An 18,193-nucleotide genomic window follows, 5' to 3' on the forward strand; every position below is an offset into this window, starting at 1 on the left:
AAAATGACAACCTCGCTAAGAGCATGAGGAAGATCCATTGAAAAGAACCAAGACTTAAAAGGAGACCCGCTTCGAAAGCAAGAGAAAGAGCCAGTGAAAAGATCCAAGACTCAAAATGACAACCTCGCTAAGAGCATGAGGAAGATCCAGTGAACAGAACCAAGACTCAAAAGGAGAACCCTCTTCAAAGGCAAGAGAAAGAGCCAGTGAAAAGAACCAAGACTTAATTGATGATTAGATAGATTATTTCATTTATTAACCATGAATTAACTGTTATTAACCACTGCGATTTTGGAAAGCTGCGTGTAATTTTAGGTCTGAATAAAAAAAAATAAAAAAAATCAAGAAATCACTTAAATACTAACTGTCTGTCAACATGAGGCAGGATAAAAGATCTCAAAAAGCAAAACAAAATAGATGTGAAAACAAGTCACAAACATCTATCAGTCGGAAAAGGTCACGAAGTCATTTCTAAACCTTTGGGGCTCCAGCGACCCACAGTGAGTGCTATTCACAAATAGAGAAAACATATCGGAATTACTCCAAAAGGGCGTGGACAACTCATCCAGGAGGTCCGAAAAGAACCTAGAACAACATTTAAAAAACTGCAGGTCTCACTTGCCTCATTTAAGGTCAGTGTTAATTAATATTATTATCAATAATAATAAAGAGACTGGATGAAAAGGACATCTACGGGAGAGTTCCAAAGCAAAAACCACAAGCTGACCAAACTGAACACAAAAGCCTGTCTCACATTTGTCAAAAACATTCTGATGGAGTTTGGGAAAATATTATGTGGGGTGACGAGACAAAAGTGGAGCTTTTTGGAATGTGCGTGTCCTGTTACAGTTGACATAAAAACCAACACATAATTTCAGAAAAAGAACATTATACCTAAAGTCAAACATGGTGGTTGTATGATGGTCTGCGGCTCCTTTAGGACCTGGACAACTTGTTGTAATTGATGGAACCATGAATTCTGCTCTCTATTAGAAAACTTTCAACCATCAATTTGTGACCTTAAACTGAGGTGTACTTGGGTTCTGCGACAGGACAATGATCCAAAGCTCATGGAAGGTTGATTTTGATGGAATTTATTCCCTTAACAAATGAAATTAATGTTTAAAAACTGTTTTTATATTTGCTGAGCTTATATTTGTCCTATATTAAAATCTGAATCTGAATTTCTGGAACGTTTTGTTGGCTTGAGATACTTTATTTTCTTGTTCTCTTTGAGATGTTTGGTCATTGTAGATGAACCTGCCCACCTGGAGAACCCAGATCATCTCAGATCAACAGATCATCTCCAGATCCAGCACAGAGACACAGGTGAAGTGAGAGGTCTTAAACGCATCTCAAACAGTCCAATAGAAACCCTCTCTCACCCCACGCTCACTCTTCCGCCGGCCAATCACGGAGAAGCACGCGCTGCGATTTAAAAGCTCGAGTTCGTGCAGCAGCCAGACCAGTCGCGCGCACTCAGCCACCATGCCGCGCGAGCCGGACACCTGAACCGCGCGCGGATGATTACTGTCACCATGCTGCTGCACGCGGCTTACCTGGCGTACCTGGCGCACGTGAGCGCGATCGTGGCGCGCGGAGGTCCGTGGCGCGCGCCGCACAACTCCTACGAGCACGCGCCGCACAGCACCGGCCACATCAACGCTAGTGCGCTGGACGAGCTGCTGCTGGAGGCGAACGGCACGAGCCCGTACGCGCTGGACGAGAGCGCGCTCGCGGACTGGCGCTCGCTGGCGCGCGGCAGGAAGCGCGAGGGCGCGGAGTCTCAGCACGCGGCCACGGTGAAGGCGCTGCTGGTGGTCGCGTACAGTGTCATCATCGTCATCTCGCTGTTCGGGAACACGCTCGTGTGCCACGTGGTGATGAAAAACAAGCGCATGCACTCCGCCACGAGCCTCTTCATAGTCAATCTGGCCATAGCGGACATCCTCATCACCCTGCTCAACACACCCTTCACCCTGGTACTGAGCGCGCGCGCGTGCGTGTGTGTGATTATAAACTTATTGAAAAAGCTGTGCTCTCTGTTATGGTTGCAGCTAATAATTAGCCTATTTTGGTACCATTCTCTTAATCGCTCCTTTTCCAGTGCATGTTTTACCTCTGCTGCTCCTTATTTTGTTAGTGGACTAATCTGACAGTTATTTTTTTTGATTAGTCGATTATGTCATTCCCTTAATCGCTACTGTTTCAATGCATGTTTTACCTCTGCTGTTCCTTATTTTGTTAGTCGACTAATCTGACAAAATGTTTCGATTAGTCGATTTTATTATTCCCTTAATTGCTCCTGTTTCAATGCATGTTTTACCCCTCCTGCACATTATTTTGATAGTCGATTAATTTGGTGATTATTTTTCAGCTAGCCTTTTAGTTGATTCTACTATCCACTTATTTGTTACTGTTCCGAAGCATGTTTTATTTCTGCTGTTCATTATTTTTTTATTCGACTAATCTGGGGATAACTTTCAGTTAGTCAATATGTCGATTCTACCATCCCCTTTATTGATTATTCTTCAGAATAGTTGATTAGTCAGCGCCTATTTGTGCTATCCCCTTAACCACTGGCGTCTGTGTGCATAACTTTTGGATAAATTACTCTTATATTAATTTATTGGACAATGGCCCCCTGCAGTGGACTGCAACTCTCCACTCAGTGTGGAGTAATCACGAGCAGTGTGTGTCTGAATGGATGATTTACCCCAAAACATTCAGCTATAATCACAACAGGAGGGTCATCTACTGTTATTATTGTTGCTGTTTATTTCTAGCAGTAGTGTAATTATTATACTTTCTTGTGATGTTTATAATGTTAAAATATTAGCCATCAATTAATTGTAGAGTGTTTCAGTTATTAATAAAAATCGTATTATTATTATTATTATTATTATTATTATTCATATTGTAATTATTGTTTAATATTTTTATTTATACCATGTTTAAATGGGCAGTCAATTCATTGTGGACTGCTTAATTATTATTAATAATAATATTTTTATACATATTGTTAATATTGTATATATTTTTTTAAATATACCATATGCAATATGGGCAATCAATTATTTATTGACATCTATATTATTATTTTTTTTTTATTTATAGTGATCCTCTTAATGTTGAAATAGACAGTTTATAATGGACTATGTTACTTACCTGTTTATTATCAGTATTGTCCAACTAGTGTTGGTTTGATATTATTATAATATATAGAATTTATAGATATTAAGTAATGGACAAAATAAATGTAAGAGTTCCTTCCAGAATTTTTTTATTACTGTTATTAAATTATACTTTTTGTTCAACACATTTATTTGATTTCCATTGTGTGTATTGGAACAACACAAAAAATAGCCAAAAAAGGCAAAATTGACAGAATTTTATGAAAAACTCCAGAAATGGGCCGTGCAAAGCGATTTTTTAAAATTGTGGATAATTAATTTCGTATAACGCATGTGATGCTCGTTTAAACTCACCTGTGGCAAGTAACAAATGTGGGTAATATAAAAAAATCACACCTAAAACCAGATAAAAAGTAGATAATTTGACTCAATCTTTGCATTGTTTGTGCATTGAGAACAGAAAGAGGAGAAGAGAACTGTCTGAGGACTTGAGAACCAAAATTGTGGAAAAATATTAATATTCTTAAGGTTTATCTCTAGAGATCTTAAAGTTCATTTGACCACGGTGTGCAACATAATCAAAAAAATTACACCCATGGTACTGTAGCTAATCTCCCTGGACGTGGATGGAAGAGAAACACTGATGAAAAGTTGCAGTGCAGGATAGACCGGATTCAAGAAATTCAAGCTGTCTTTCAGGCTCAGGGTGCATCAGTGTCAGCGTGAACCATCTGTTCACATTTGAATGAAAGGAAACGCTAGTGAAGGAGATAGGGAGATGCTACTGCTGACACAGAGACAGTTTGCCAAAATGTTTGTGTGTAAGCCAAAATCCTTCTAGGAAAAAAAAATCTTGTTTACAAATGAGACCAAGATAGAGCTTTTTGATAAAGTACATTATTCTACTGTTTTGCAAAATCAGAATGAGGCATGGAAAGAAAAGGATACAGTACGTACAGTTCAAACATATTGTGGGTTACTGCATCTGGAACTGGGTACCTTGACTGTCTGAAAGGTATCATGAATCTAAAGATTACCAAAGTTTTTGGGTTTTGGGTTTGGGTTTGAGTCCTAGGTCATGGGTCTTCCAGCAAGACAATGACCCTAAACATTCTTTCAAAAGCACCTAGAGATGGATGGAAACAAAGCACTGGAAAGTATTGAAATTACCAGTAATGAGTCTGAATCTTAATAACATTGAAGGCACTCTTCAAATATGAGAGACCTTGAGGAGTTTGTAAAAAATTCCAGGAAAGAGGTGTAGGAAGATTTTTCACGGTTATAAGAAGCGATTGATATCAGTTATTTATCCAAAGGGTGTTGAGGAGTTGAAGAGACCAATGATTTTGTAATTTTTTTGTGTTGTTCCAAAACACACAAAATAAATAAATGTGTAAAACAAAATGTGTGTTATTGCAATAATTTTGTGCAAGAAATTCAGAGGTAGTAAAACTTTCGGCTGTGACTGCAGCCTACTTATGTTTAAATATTATGCAGGGTGATATTCATACTGACCTTTATGTTAATGGCCCTTGTCTATAATTATAACATTCACACTGATACTAACAGCAGCATTTTCTCTTTTACAATGAAACAAAAGACGGTTAGTCACACACAGACACACTTTCACACAGGTACACTCAAACACTAACACTGTATGTGTGTGTATGTGCTTGGCAGGTGCGGTTCGTGAACAGTACGTGGGTGTTTGGCCGAGGAATGTGTCACATTAGCCGCTTTGTGCAGTACTGCTCTCTCCACGTGTCCACTCTCACATTGACCGCTATCGCGCTGGACAGACGACAGGTAAACCACCTGCACTCACAACTCATCACTCACCTCACCACCAGCAGTGTCGCCCTGCTGCGAGTCTCATTGTGACGTGCGCATGCGCAATAGTCACATCACAGGACATGTGATGTCACTTAAGGCAATAAATTAAACTCGTCATGTTGCAACGTTTTGATTCCTGACAGTAGAGGAAGTAGTAGAAGTAGATACACAGCGCTGTCTCTGTGTCTGTGAGAGTGAAAGGCTGCTGCTGCCTGAGAAGCGCGAGGGGGAGGGGATTTGCAATGTAAAACTTTTTCAAATATCGTACAGCCCTAGTCTGAGGTGTTGAAGGTTGTGTGTGAGGGGTCTGAGGTGTTAAAGGTTGTGTGTGAGGGATATGAGGTGTTGAAGGTTGTGTGTGGGTTCTGAGGTATTGAAGGTTGTGTGTGAGGGATATGAGGTGTTGAAGGTTGTGTGTGGGTTCTGAGGTATTGAAGGTTGTGAGGGGTTTGAGGTGTTAAAGGTTGTGTGTGAGGGGTCTGAGGTGTTGAAGGTTGTGAGGGGTCTGAGGTATTGAAGGTTGTGAAGGGTCTGAGGTGGTGAAGGTTGTGTGTGAGGGGTCTGAGGTGTTGAAGGTTGTGTGTGAGGGGTCTGAGGTATTGAAGGTTGTGTGTGAGGGGTCTGAGGTGTTGAAGGTTGTGAGGGGTCTGATGTGTTGAAGGTTTTGTGTGAGGGGTCTAAGGTGTTGAAGGTTGTGTGTGAGGGGTCTGAGGTATTGAAGGTTGTGTGTGAGGGGTCTGAGGTGTTGAAGGTTGTGAGGGGTCTGATGTGTTGAAGGTTTTGTGTGAGGGGTCTAAGGTGTTGAAGGTTATGTGTGAGGGATCTGAGGTGTTGAAGGTTGTGTGTGAGGGGTCTGAGGTGTAGAAGGTTGTGAGTGAGGGGTCTGAGGTGTAGAAGGTTGTGAGGGGTCTGAGGTGTTGAAGGTTGTGAGTGAGGGGTCTGAGGTGTTGAAGGTTGTGTGTGAGGGGTCTGAGGTGTTGAAGGTTGTGAGGGATCTGAGGTGTTGAAGGTTGTGAGGGGTCTGAGGTGTTGAAGGTTGTGAGTGAGGGGTCTGAGGTGTTGAAGGTTGTGAGTGAGGGGTCTGAGGTGTTGAAGGTTGTGAGTGAGGGGTCTGAGGTGTTGAAGGTTGTGAGGGGTCTGAGGTGTTGAAGGTTGTGAGGGGTCTGAGGTGTTGAAGGTTGTGAGGGGTCTGATGTGTTGAAGGTTGTGAGGGGTCTGAGGTGTTGAAGGTTGTGAGGGGTCTGATGTGTTGAAGGTTGTGAGGGGTCTGAGGTGTTGAAGGTTGTGAGGGGTCTGATGTGTTGAAGGTTGTGTGTGAGGGGTCTAAGGTGTTGAAGGTTATGTGTGAGGGATCTGAGGTGTTGAAGGTTATGTGTGAGGGATCTGAGGTGTTGAAGGTTGTGAGGGGTCTGAGGTGTTGAAGGTTGTGAGTGAGGGGTCTGAGGTGTTGAAGGTTGTGAGGGGTCTGAGGTGTTGAAGGTTGTGAGGGGTCTGAGGTGTTGAAGGTTGTGAGGGGTCTGATGTGTTGAAGGTTGTGAGGGGTCTGAGGTGTTGAAGGTTGTGAGGGGTCTGATGTGTTGAAGGTTGTGTGTGAGGGGTCTAAGGTGTTGAAGGTTGTGAGGGATCTGAGGTGTTGAAGGTTATGTGTGAGGGATCTGAGGTGTTGAAGGTTGTGAGGGATCTGAGGTGTTGAAGGTTATGTGTGAGGGATCTGAGGTGTTGAAGGTTGTGAGGGGTCTGAGGTGTAGAAGGTTGTGAGTGAGGGGTCTGAGGTGTTGAAGGTTGTGAGGGGTCTGATGTGTTGAAGGTTGTGTGTGAGGGGTCTGATGTGTTGAAGGTTGTGTGTGAGGGGTCTAAGGTGTTGAAGGTTATGTGTGAGGGATCTGAGGTGTTGAAGGTTGTGAGTGAGGGGTCTGAGGTGTAGAAGGTTGTGAGTGAGGGGTCTGAGGTGTAGAAGGTTGTGAGTGAGGGATCTGAGGTGTTGAAGGTTATGTGTGAGGGATCTGAGGTGTTGAAGGTTGTGAGTGAGGGGTCTGAGGTGTAGAAGGTTGTGAGTGAGGGGTCTGAGGTGTAGAAGGTTGTGAGTGAGGGGTCTGAGGTGTAGAAGGTTGTGAGTGAGGGGTCTGAGGTGTAGAAGATTGTGAGTGAGGGGTCTGAGGTGTAGAAGGTTGTGAGTGAGGGATCTGAGGTGTTGTTTTCTAAACCATTTGGCCACATTCATGTTTTGGCATCTACTTTGGCATCTACTTGCCATATTTAGTACAGTGGCCCAGACAAAAAAAGGATTGTTAATTCATTATTGCCAATTGTTTTGAAATAACTTTTTCAAACTAGTCTCTGGATTTTTGGCATGTTACCTTCGCCGTGCTAGTTCGTGCTTGACCCCGCAGATTGCTGCTTGCAGCTTTATGCATTATAATTACTTCTCATTCATTCAATCATTCAGGCATCAATTCCCTTATTTATCCATTTACTGATTTATGTACTGTATTCATTGACACTGAGGTGTTTAAAAACTGCAGCAGCACTGCTGTGTTTGATCCACTTGTACCAGCACAACAGCCAGTGTCACTGCATTGCTGTAAGAATTCATTCATTCTCTTTTGGAATAATTTACTTATGTATTCATGCATTTCTTTATCTATTATTTTGTTTGTACATTTATTTCTTTACCCAGTATCACATTTATTATGTATTATAATGTAAACACTTAAAATGCATGTGAGAAACTGAAGGTTACTGAGAGCCTGGGAGGTTCTGAATTTACTCAGAAGAATTTGCTGGCACAGCACTGACCTCTCACAGATGAAATTGCCCATAGTGTGCGATTATTCCTGAACTCAGAGCTTTTCTCACATTGTCTGTTTTATTATTCTGCTGCTGCTGTGTTTACCACAACAGTCGCCTTACCAGACCGTAGAAAACTCTTCTCACATTCAGAGCTGCCTGTGCTCTTTTCATTATTCTGATTTAACATTGTATAAATGATTATATATTAATTTTCTCTGTTGCTCAGACAACAAAGCAACTTATCCTCAAAGAAATTGTGAAAAATAGTTGCACCCAGAAGGAAGAGTTGGATCGTAATGCTATTCAAGAGGAAGATAAAGTTACAAAGAACAATAAAGAACAAAAATATTTTAAGATTTAGACTGGCTCTACCTGGCACTATAAGGAAGGCGTGTCACAATGCTCATTGCTATCTTACAATCGCCAACAGCTGTTTAAGTAGTAACAAAGTTTACAAATATATATTTAAGCAGATGGCCATGGTTGTCTGGAAGTGAGGTATGTGAGGTAAATTTTTGGTGTATTGGTATCTTGGTATCGGAAAAGACAGGTGCCTCACTGACTGATTAAAACCCAGAAAACAATCATTAATTGGTTTTTTTAGCCATTTAGAGGTGGACCTTAGACCTAAACCTTTCTTAAGATGTTACTCTGGGTTCTTTTTTGACCTCGTGGATGAGTTGTCCATGCCCTTTTGGAATAATTTTGGTAGGCCTGTCACTCCTGGAAAGGTTCACCAGTGTTTTCAATGTTTTCTTTCTTTAGTCCAATGAAGTCCTAAAACCTTAAAAATGATTTTATAACTTTGTTTTCTCATGCTTTTTTTATTTTTATTTTTTTTTTCAGATCGGGGCATAATGTGTTGCTTTTTGAGATCTTTAATCCTGCTTTATGTTGTCAGACAGGTTCTGTTTAAATGTTTCTTTGATTCTACAGGTCTGGGAATAATCAGACATCAGAAATCACTGCTGCTGTTTGTGGGGAACTGGAAATAGTTTTGTTCCGTCACATCAGTGCAGTAATGAGGAGACACTCCAGGGTTTGCCCTCAGACAGCTTAAATCTCCCTGGCTGCATACAATTTCGTGAGTCACGAGCAGACGACCTAGACCTGATTTATTTGAGAACAGGGTCTACAGCCAGATTGCAGAGAGAGTCCTGATATCTGTGTGTGGGGTGAATCTGTGGGTCTGTTGAGCCGAGCGGGGCTGAATTAATACCTGCGGTTTGAAAGGTGGCAGCAATTTTGTCCGATGTGTCTAATATGACTGGAAAAGCTCAAATAAGCATTAATTTACACCCAAATTGCTCACTATTCAACTGCGTTAAAATGGTCTGCCGCCGCTCTCTAATGGAGCAATAGAGTGTGTATCCATGTGTGTGTATATGTGTGTATATGTGTGTGTGTGTTTGTCTGTGATGTCACCTGGTTACATCACCCCTCAAAATGATGTTTGTAGTCTAGTGTGGTTTTAGCCTCTGCTGAACCCTTCTAGAGATCAAAGTTTTGTTCCTACTGTGATGATGCACAGAACAATAGACTCTTCTGTGCCTCAGAAACATCATATTTTAAAACAGAAACTTTAAAAAAGAAGGAAAAACTTTATCAACTTTCAGTGGAAGTTAAAGATGTGAAAATAAATAATTCTTGGTATGCAATAAGATTTAGGGCTTTACCTTACACTATGAGCAAAGAGCGTCACGATGCTCATTGGTATCTCACACCTGGCCAACAGTCTATTTTCACGACTTGCGCCTTCACTGTTTAAATAGTGACAGGGTTTACAAATACAGGGATTGGACAATAAAACTGAAACACCTGTCATTTTAGTGTGGGAGGTTTCGTGGCTAAATTGGAGCAGCCTGGTGGCCAATCTTCATTAATTGCACATTGCACCAGTAAGAGCAGAGTGTGAAGGTTCAGTTAGCAGGGTAAGAGCACAGTTTTGCTCAAAATATTACAATGCACACAACATTATGGGTGACATATCAGAGTTAAGAGGACAAATTGTTGGTGCACGTCTTTCTGGCGCATTTTGTTTTTTGCAATGTCACAGTTACTGTGGGTGGTAATGTGCCATTCCCTTTAAGAGTCAGGTGCGCATATCTTTGGCATATATATATATATTTTTATATATAATTCTATTTCTAATTTTTCACATTTTCTCCCCAATTTGCACGGCCAATTATCCAACCCACTCATTAGGACTCCCCCTATCACTAGTGATGCCCCAACACACCAGGAGGGTGAAGACTAGCACATGCTTGCTCAGTCAGCCACTGATTCTTTTGGAGGTGCTGCTGATGCAGCATTGCCGAGCAGCCAGCGTGCTTGAAGGAAAGCGCAGCGACTCGGTTCTGATACATCAGCTCACAGACGCCCTGTGCTGCAGGAATCACCCTAGGAGTAATGTGGGGAGAGAGCGCCATCTATCCACCCAGAGGGAGCAGGGCCAATTTTGCTCCCTCTAACGCCGGCAGCTTGATGTCTGTTTTTTGTTGATGTAAAGTTGGGTTTGTGCTAAGATCCAGTGAGATTAAAACAGCATGATATTTCTCGCCAGGTGTAAAATGTGTCTCGTAAGACTTATGCACAGATAACTAAAATAAATGTTTGTTTATTTTGGGCTGCAAACAGGAGCAGTAGTCTGCAAAATTGAGTCTCTGTATGCGTACACACACACACACACACACACACACCTGCCTTTTTGTATCTGCTGACTGTTAATCATGTGGTCCTCTGAGCCTCGTGTTCCCACCAACACATTTATCTGCAGAGCGACACAATACAGGTCTAATACAGGTCTAGACTTTGAGGGTGCCATGTCAGATGACCTGTATATTTACTTTGTGAACTTTGCTGTCTTCAGTAAGTCTGTGTAAAACTCTCAAGAGGGATTGCCAGTTGAATACAAAACCCTAACTAGGGGGATTCTGATAATATGTCTAAGAGAGTCTCATGTGAGATCATACAGGAGCGAAGTTGTTGTGTTTATGAAGAAAACCGGCTGCAGTACTGGCACACTGTTCATACTGTCTTTTACTGCTTATGATAAATCATACGTAATTCATAATCAGATTAATCATTAATTAAAATCTTGTCTTGTTCTCGTCTTGTGAACCCAACATTGTGTCTCATAATGCCTCATAATGCCTCACCTTTAATAATCAACCAGGCAAGAATGATCATGACAGGTCTACATGACACTATGGCACAAGGAATGTTTGGCAGACCAAAGTTACAGTGATATGGTCCTGCAACCAGTAAACACATGCTCCAATGGGTGATTCCAACAGGACAATGTTCATCCACATACTGCTGCCCTCTCAAGAGCTAGCCTTGAAGATACAGGGTCTGTGTCATAACTGGATGTATTGCCAGATCTATCCCTAATTTGAAAATATGTGGTATGCTATTGAACCTGCAATCAACACTCCACCTCTACTGCAGAATTTGCAAAAACAGTAGTGGAACTTTTAGATGAAAGGGATGGGTTATTAGAGGACAGCATTAGGAACCTCTACTTCATGCATTACACACTACTTCTGTATACGTAGCTCAATGTTCTTTTATCTTTCTTTTGAATAGCATTCTGGGTACAATTATTTTTGATAACCAATGAGTATTTAACCCTATCCGGACGGGATTAGTTTCTCAGGGGGTCCTAAAGTCATTTTCTCTTTTATGGTGGGATCCTTTGTGATTTTATTCCCGTAATTACAGGCTGAATTATCTACTGGTCCCATCCGGATCCACATCTCTGAGTTCCGTCACCTCACATTTAATAAAATAGCTATTTGTCCACTGCCACGCACCATAATTACACTTTTGCCGCACCATTCCACGGAGATCCATGTAAAAACACAACAGTGAGTGGAAATGGAGGAGCTACTGAATGCGATGTCATGTGACAGAAAAAGCCAAAAAACTCACTGGTCCTTTTATTTTTCAGTTTCAGTCCGGATGCAGATGTTTTATCACTGAGTAGAAGTAGAGTATGAAATATTTTTTACAGACGTCCCCCTGAGAAACTAATCCCGTCTGGATAGGGCTTAAGTATGGTACTCTGGCTTTTGTTGTAATTCTTGTTTGTGTGTGTGTGTGTGTGTGTGTGTGTGTGTGTGTGTGTAGGTCATCCTACATCCTCTGAAGCCGCGGATGTGCACAGGTCAGGGCGCAGTGTGTATCGTCTTCATCTGGCTGATGGCCACCTGTTTCTCGCTGCCTCACGCCATCTTCCAGAAGCTGTTCACCTTCGTGTACAGGTATTCCAGATGGTCAGGTGTGTGTGGAAGTGTGGGGGAGTGCACGTGCATGTGAGTGAGTGAGTGTGTGTGTGTGTGTGTGTGTGTGTGTGTGTGTGTGTGTTCTTCAGCATTTCCATCTGTTTACACCAGAAATCACAAAAGAATGAGTCAGGAGAATAATCGAATGACTCTATTATTAATCAGAGAAGTCATGCTGAGTGCGGGGGAGTCGTGTCTGAAAGGGTTATGATATTAGGCCTCTATTTATAGAGCTGTCAGACATTCAGACAACATCAAAGTCTCTCTGTTACTTGCTTTCCAAGAATCTGGGAGGAATTCTACATTTTTTAAATATTCTTTTTCACGCGTTTCTATTTCTGTATGCGCTGGATTGGATTTCCCAGGGGATGCCCTCTCCTATACAGCCTCAGACTACACACAACTCAAGATTCATACTGGATCAGAATCACTCCCCCGTTATTACTCCACTCTAGGCGAAAAAAGTTCTACTGCAGACTCTTATTTAACACCATATCAACATAAATATTACTGTAAAACTGTGCAAACTCACTTCTACAGATTCATACTGGATTATGTTAACACCATAATCATTACTGTAATTGTACAGCTATAACAGATTCATACTGGATTAAATTAACAGCTATTACAGATTCATACTGGATTAAATTAACTCCATAATCATGACTGTAATTCTAATTTACAACTACTACAGATTCATACTGGGTTATATTAATACCATAATAAATACTATAATTGTAAAATACAGCTACTACGTATTCATACTGGGTTATATTAATACGATAATAATCACTATAATTGTAAGGCACAGCTACTACAGATTCATACTGGATTAAATTAACTCCATAATCATGACTGTAATTCTAATTTACAACTACTACAGATTCATACTGGATTATATTAATCCGATAATAATCACTATAATTGTAAAATACAGCTACTATAGATTCATACTGGATTGAATTAACAGCATATCTATTACTGTAAAACTCTGCAAACTAGCTACAACAGATTCATACTGAATAAAATTAATACCACAATTATTACTGTAAGTGTAAAATACAGCTACTACTGATTCATACTGGATTATATTAACATTATAATCATTACTGTAATTATAAAATACAGCTACTATAGATTCATACTGGATTATATTAACATTATAATCATTACTGTAATTATAAAATACAGCTACTATAGATTCATACTGGATTATGTTGACATCATAATCATTACTGTACTTGTAAAGTACAGCTACTTCAGATTCGTACTGGATTATATTAACACTGTAATCATTACTGTAAATTTATAGTGTTTTGCAATTACTCCAGTTATTACCATCAATACACAAGCATTACTATTGGACTGTGAAATCTACATACTGCAGATTCATACTGGAACCATTACTGTAAAGCTGTAAAAAAACATACTTTAGGAAATTCAGTCTGGATTAATATCACTCTAAATTATTACATTCAGACTGTAAAAATATAACACTGCAGATTCATGGAGTTGTTGGTGTCAGATGGTAAAATCTAGAAGGTTACATTTAGAAAATGCAAATTTAAAGTGGATTTAAATTATTAGAGTTGTTATTGTCAAACTGTTAAAAGTACACCAGTTGAATATTCATGCATACTTAATTAAAATCACACTAAAATTATTCAATTATTATCTCTTTCTCTCTCTCAGTAAGGACATAGTCCGTTCTCTGTGTGTGCCGGACTTCCCCGAGCCGTCTGAGCTGTACCGGCAGTACCTGGACCTGGCGACCTTCATCCTCCTCTACGTTCTGCCGCTGCTCATCATCACCGCGGCGTACTGGGCCGTGGCCCGGCGACTCTGGCGTAGGAACGCCATCGGCGACGTGACGAGCGAACAGTACTTCCTGCAGCGCAGGAAGAGGAAGCGGACCATAAAGATGCTGGTGCTGGTGGTGGCTGTGTTCGCGGTGTGCTGGTTTCCACTGAACTGCTATGTGGTGCTGCTGTCCAGCCAGGCCATTCACTCCAACAACGCCATCTACTTCACCTTCCACTGGCTGGCCATGAGCTCCACCTGCTACAACCCCTTCATCTACTGCTGGCTCAACCAGGGCTTCAGGGCAGAGCTCACCTACCTGCTGAGCATGTGCAGAAACTGGCGAGGGCAGGGGCGGGGCAACAGTTGCCGGGGCAACGATCCGGACCCTATGGCGCCCCCTCGGGATGGGGGACACCACCGAGCAGCCTGGCCAGAGAGCCAGGCGTCCTCGCAGCAGTCCAACCCCAAAGAAAGCCACGCCCTTCGCTCCACGTCTCTCGGTCACTCAGGGAAGACCGACATCCTCTCTGTGGAGCCGATCGTTGCGGTTAGCTGACGCCGCGAGGCGCCTCATGGGCCAGGCTGGTAAAGGCTGATTAATACTTCTGCAAAGATTAAACTAAACATATTTGCTTACTGGCGAAGAGAAGGATTTGTAGGTTGCAGAGGAGCTGATGTGCAATGGCTTAGGAATCACAACGGCAAACCATGTAGACCTAAATCAGGGGTGTCCAAACATCAAAAACTGATTCAAATCTATTAGTTAAATTAATTAGTCTTTAAACAACCAATGGGATGTGATTTCAGCCCCTGTGCCATCCCTTTAAGAGGAGAAAATCTAAATCTGTGGCTCACGCACTGATTGGTTGATTGTTTGGACTTGGAAATAAACCCCCAAACCTAAAACTAAATGTCATGCAGTGTTCTAACAGCATCTTCTTTACCACATTACTCAGTCTGTCCAGATCTGTCTGGAATCTGGAATTTAATAAAAGAGCATCTCATGGATCTGGCTCGTATGGTCCAAGTTATACTTCGAAGGCGTGGTTTGTTGGTTCCTCTGCTCCTCTGTTGGCTTGCCTTTGCAGGCTACAAATACCCATAAACCAAAGATTGATTGAAATCAAATGTTGTCCTAGATTGGCCCTGGCATAACCCTGCCCAGAACAATTTAGAGCTTTTCCTGCTTTAACACACTCATTGCAATTGTGAAATGACTTAAAGATTTAGGAGCTGAATAGGTGACTTAGGTGTGTTTGGAGAAGGGAAAGAGATAAATATGCAAGCCAGGGAGGCTGGCATGTCTAGACAGCAGTTTTTTTCTTATATAATTTGTTAACTTAGGGGTCTTTATAGTACCAAACAAATAGAACCCCTTTTTGGTGCTGATTCTTGTCGACCATCAATTCAAACAATTCAATGAAAAACATGTATCTCCAAAGAGATGAAAGCGATAAAACTTTTTTTAATTTCAATGTAATCCAATGTAAGAATTTCTATTGGTAAGGGACAGTTTGTGTGTTTAAATTATAAAGTAAACTAAAAAATCAACAAAAATCAAGATGCTATGATATGCTGGTTAAGACCTCTGAGCAAATATGTTATCACACTGAATTTTAATTTGCAGAAGTATAAATCAGCCTTATCTCACTGATGGTCTCATTTAAGCAGGCTGAATGGACTATTAGCACTTATTAGCAAGTGCTAAATCTTCATTGAAAGGGAGGAAACCGGCACCAGCAGGATCTGCAGGACATGCAGCTCTAAATTGTGTGTTTTTGACCACATGTAAGTATGCAGTCCGTACTGCTTTGGGATCAGGACAATAGATGTTTGTTTATGTGGAAACAGAGAGAGTTTCAGGATCAGGGAAAATGACACTTTAGCGAGGCTGTGAAGGGTCTTGTGGTACTTTGCATCACCTTCGCTTCAACATGTGCTTATTTTATAGCCACTAAGTCACTTTTTTTGCAAGTAAGCCATTGATATTTTTAGCATTTTCAAGTATTTCAGATGTAAAAAATAGGAAAGTGGGAAATATCATTTTATTTAATATTTTTTTCAATCAGACTTGAAATTGTCTGTTTGGCTCTTTAGCTAAACACTGTCATTTGCTTTAGCCTTTCATCATCTCAGCTGATCAGACCCGAACAAAAGCACAAGGCGAGGAATCTACGTCTACAATTAATTACTGTGAATGTGAATATACATGATGTACATAAGCTTTGTTAATCTTGAAGCTTTCTCTATTATCAGGAGAAAGATGTGATATTTTGAGTCACTTTTACAACATTTACGACAGTTTTCTCCAGAGGTGCCTCTTAGGTTTCATGTGTTATTGATTCACTTACTTGAATTCTGCAAACAGGGTCAAAGCTTTTGTTAAAAAGTGTTATATAACGATTAACATTTAGCATTACTGTGAAACGACTGGCTGTAGCTTTAAATTAATGTTTTAATAAATATACCCAAGTGTCTCCGTACCTCCAATTATTGGACCTGAATGGGTAGCCCATTTGGAAATCAGAAAACTTTGTCAATGAGCTTCATGTTGGTCCAATCAGGGTCAGTGATAAGACCAGGAGTGGTGGGGGCACATTTGGGAAGCCCAGCTGGGTCCCAATAAAAACACATGAGTCCATGCCCACCTGGAACACAACTGGAATGCATGGTTAACTGGTGTCCCCATTTCGCTTCTTTAGTTTAGCACTGGGCATATGAGGCTAATGATGCTAATAAACACTAATATTCAACATTAACCAAAATATTTTCTGTAAATTCATGCCAACATTCTTCTCCTAAATTAGCATTTGTGGATATGGTTTAGGGTGAGATATTAATTACTGTGGCAGTCTTAATAGAAAGTGAAGTGTTGTGTCAAATTTCAACCCTCCTAAAGAATCCAGAATTCAGCTCCAGTTTTCACAAATTAATTAACATAGTGGATAAAATTAAGCATAAAATGTGCCATGTACAAAAATCATGGCACATCTTATTTATGTCTTATTGTTTTCTAATTGTGTTACATTCATTTAATAAACTAAAAGTGTGTGTACAATGTGCCAAATCAAAAACAAATACAAAATACTATATATATATATATATATATATATTAAAAGGGGGTCCAAAACACTTGCTCAATTTTACTGGTGTGAACAACCCAAGTCTATATATATATATATATATATTTTTTTTTGCTGGCAGCCTTGTTAGCCTCCTGGTATTGCAAATTACCAATGATTAGGTTGTAACCGTGCTGTGATAAATTACCCAACACTAAAATAATAATTATAACAATGATGATAATTGAAGGAAAGGGGATTCTAGACCTCTTTACTGAAGGAGCAACTGCAAAACTGCTACATATGTCTTTTACATATCTGAATTAGCTTTAGGCTCGATTCCATTACTCTTTTGTACCTGTACCCCTTGTTTTTGAGTGTAACCCTCCCCTTAGGACAGAGTTACAGAAGGAAGGGGTGAAATCCTCCCCTCCAAGCATTTGGACAACTCTTCAAGCACCCGATACAGATATAGCTATAGCAGCGGAGCGCTAAAGTTCAGCAACCTAACTGCTAATTAACTAGTTACCTTTAGGCCATTGTATATCTGCAGAAAGGGGGCAGGTGGTGCAGCAATTAGTTATTATTGTCCATTCTTTAGTTTCTCTACGATGGAGAGCTAAAATTAGCTTTTATTAGCTTTCATTGTTCTGTTCCACCTTAAATACTAGTGCCTCTGCCATCTGTTGCAACAATTAAGGTGGAATAGGAAAGTTAGCTAGCTTGCCAGCTACTGAGACAAACTAAAAACAAATTTTAGGCTTGTTATGAAGCGAATGGCCATACAACATTAAAACTACACATTCAACTATGGTAGTATTGTGGTTATAGTGGGTTTCTTTGCTTGCATGTGACACCATCTTGCCAGTGATCCTTATAGGCCTCTGTTTTGACTGTTTCTATGAGAAATCTCAGTTTGAAGGGTCATGTAGTTCTAACACTTTTCCTTCTACCCCTCCAGCCTAACAAGAATCAAGACACCCTACCCCAAGATGTGAACACAAACAAACACAGGGGTAGGGCTAAGTGGTAGGGCCAAGGTGTGAAATGGGCTTGGACCACATGTAATATATTAACCATAATACATCAACCCTGGATTTGCTGCAAATCTCAGAATGCAGTTTTGTCTCTGACAGATATGCCACTTTTTATGCTACTTTTGGATAGTGTACCTCTTGGTGAGAGATTTTTGGCGTCTAGACATGGCTTTAGGATGGGCTTGAGGGCCGTTCACCCACTTTGCAGTTTACTTTGGACTTAGAGAAGCAGGATGGTCATTTTGAGT

General features: G+C 40.7%; 1 protein-coding gene across 1 annotated transcript; it reads left to right on the forward strand.

Moving 5' to 3' along the window:
* Nucleotides 1-1,208: 1,208 nt before the first annotated feature.
* LOC103034162 (G-protein coupled receptor 83) lies at nucleotides 1,209-16,761 on the forward strand. The gene is made up of 4 exons (XM_007253011.3): nucleotides 1,209-1,982; nucleotides 4,815-4,940; nucleotides 11,889-12,022; nucleotides 13,736-16,761. Exons 1-4 carry the CDS (start codon nucleotides 1,524-1,526, stop codon nucleotides 14,400-14,402), a joined length of 1,386 nt encoding a protein of 461 aa, XP_007253073.2. The 5' UTR covers nucleotides 1,209-1,523; the 3' UTR covers nucleotides 14,403-16,761.
* The last annotated feature ends 1,432 nt before the right edge of the window (nucleotides 16,762-18,193 follow it).

Source organism: Astyanax mexicanus, chromosome 4 (genome assembly GCF_023375975.1).
Source record: "Astyanax mexicanus isolate ESR-SI-001 chromosome 4, AstMex3_surface, whole genome shotgun sequence".
Taxonomy (NCBI): Eukaryota; Metazoa; Chordata; class Actinopteri; order Characiformes; family Acestrorhamphidae; genus Astyanax; species Astyanax mexicanus.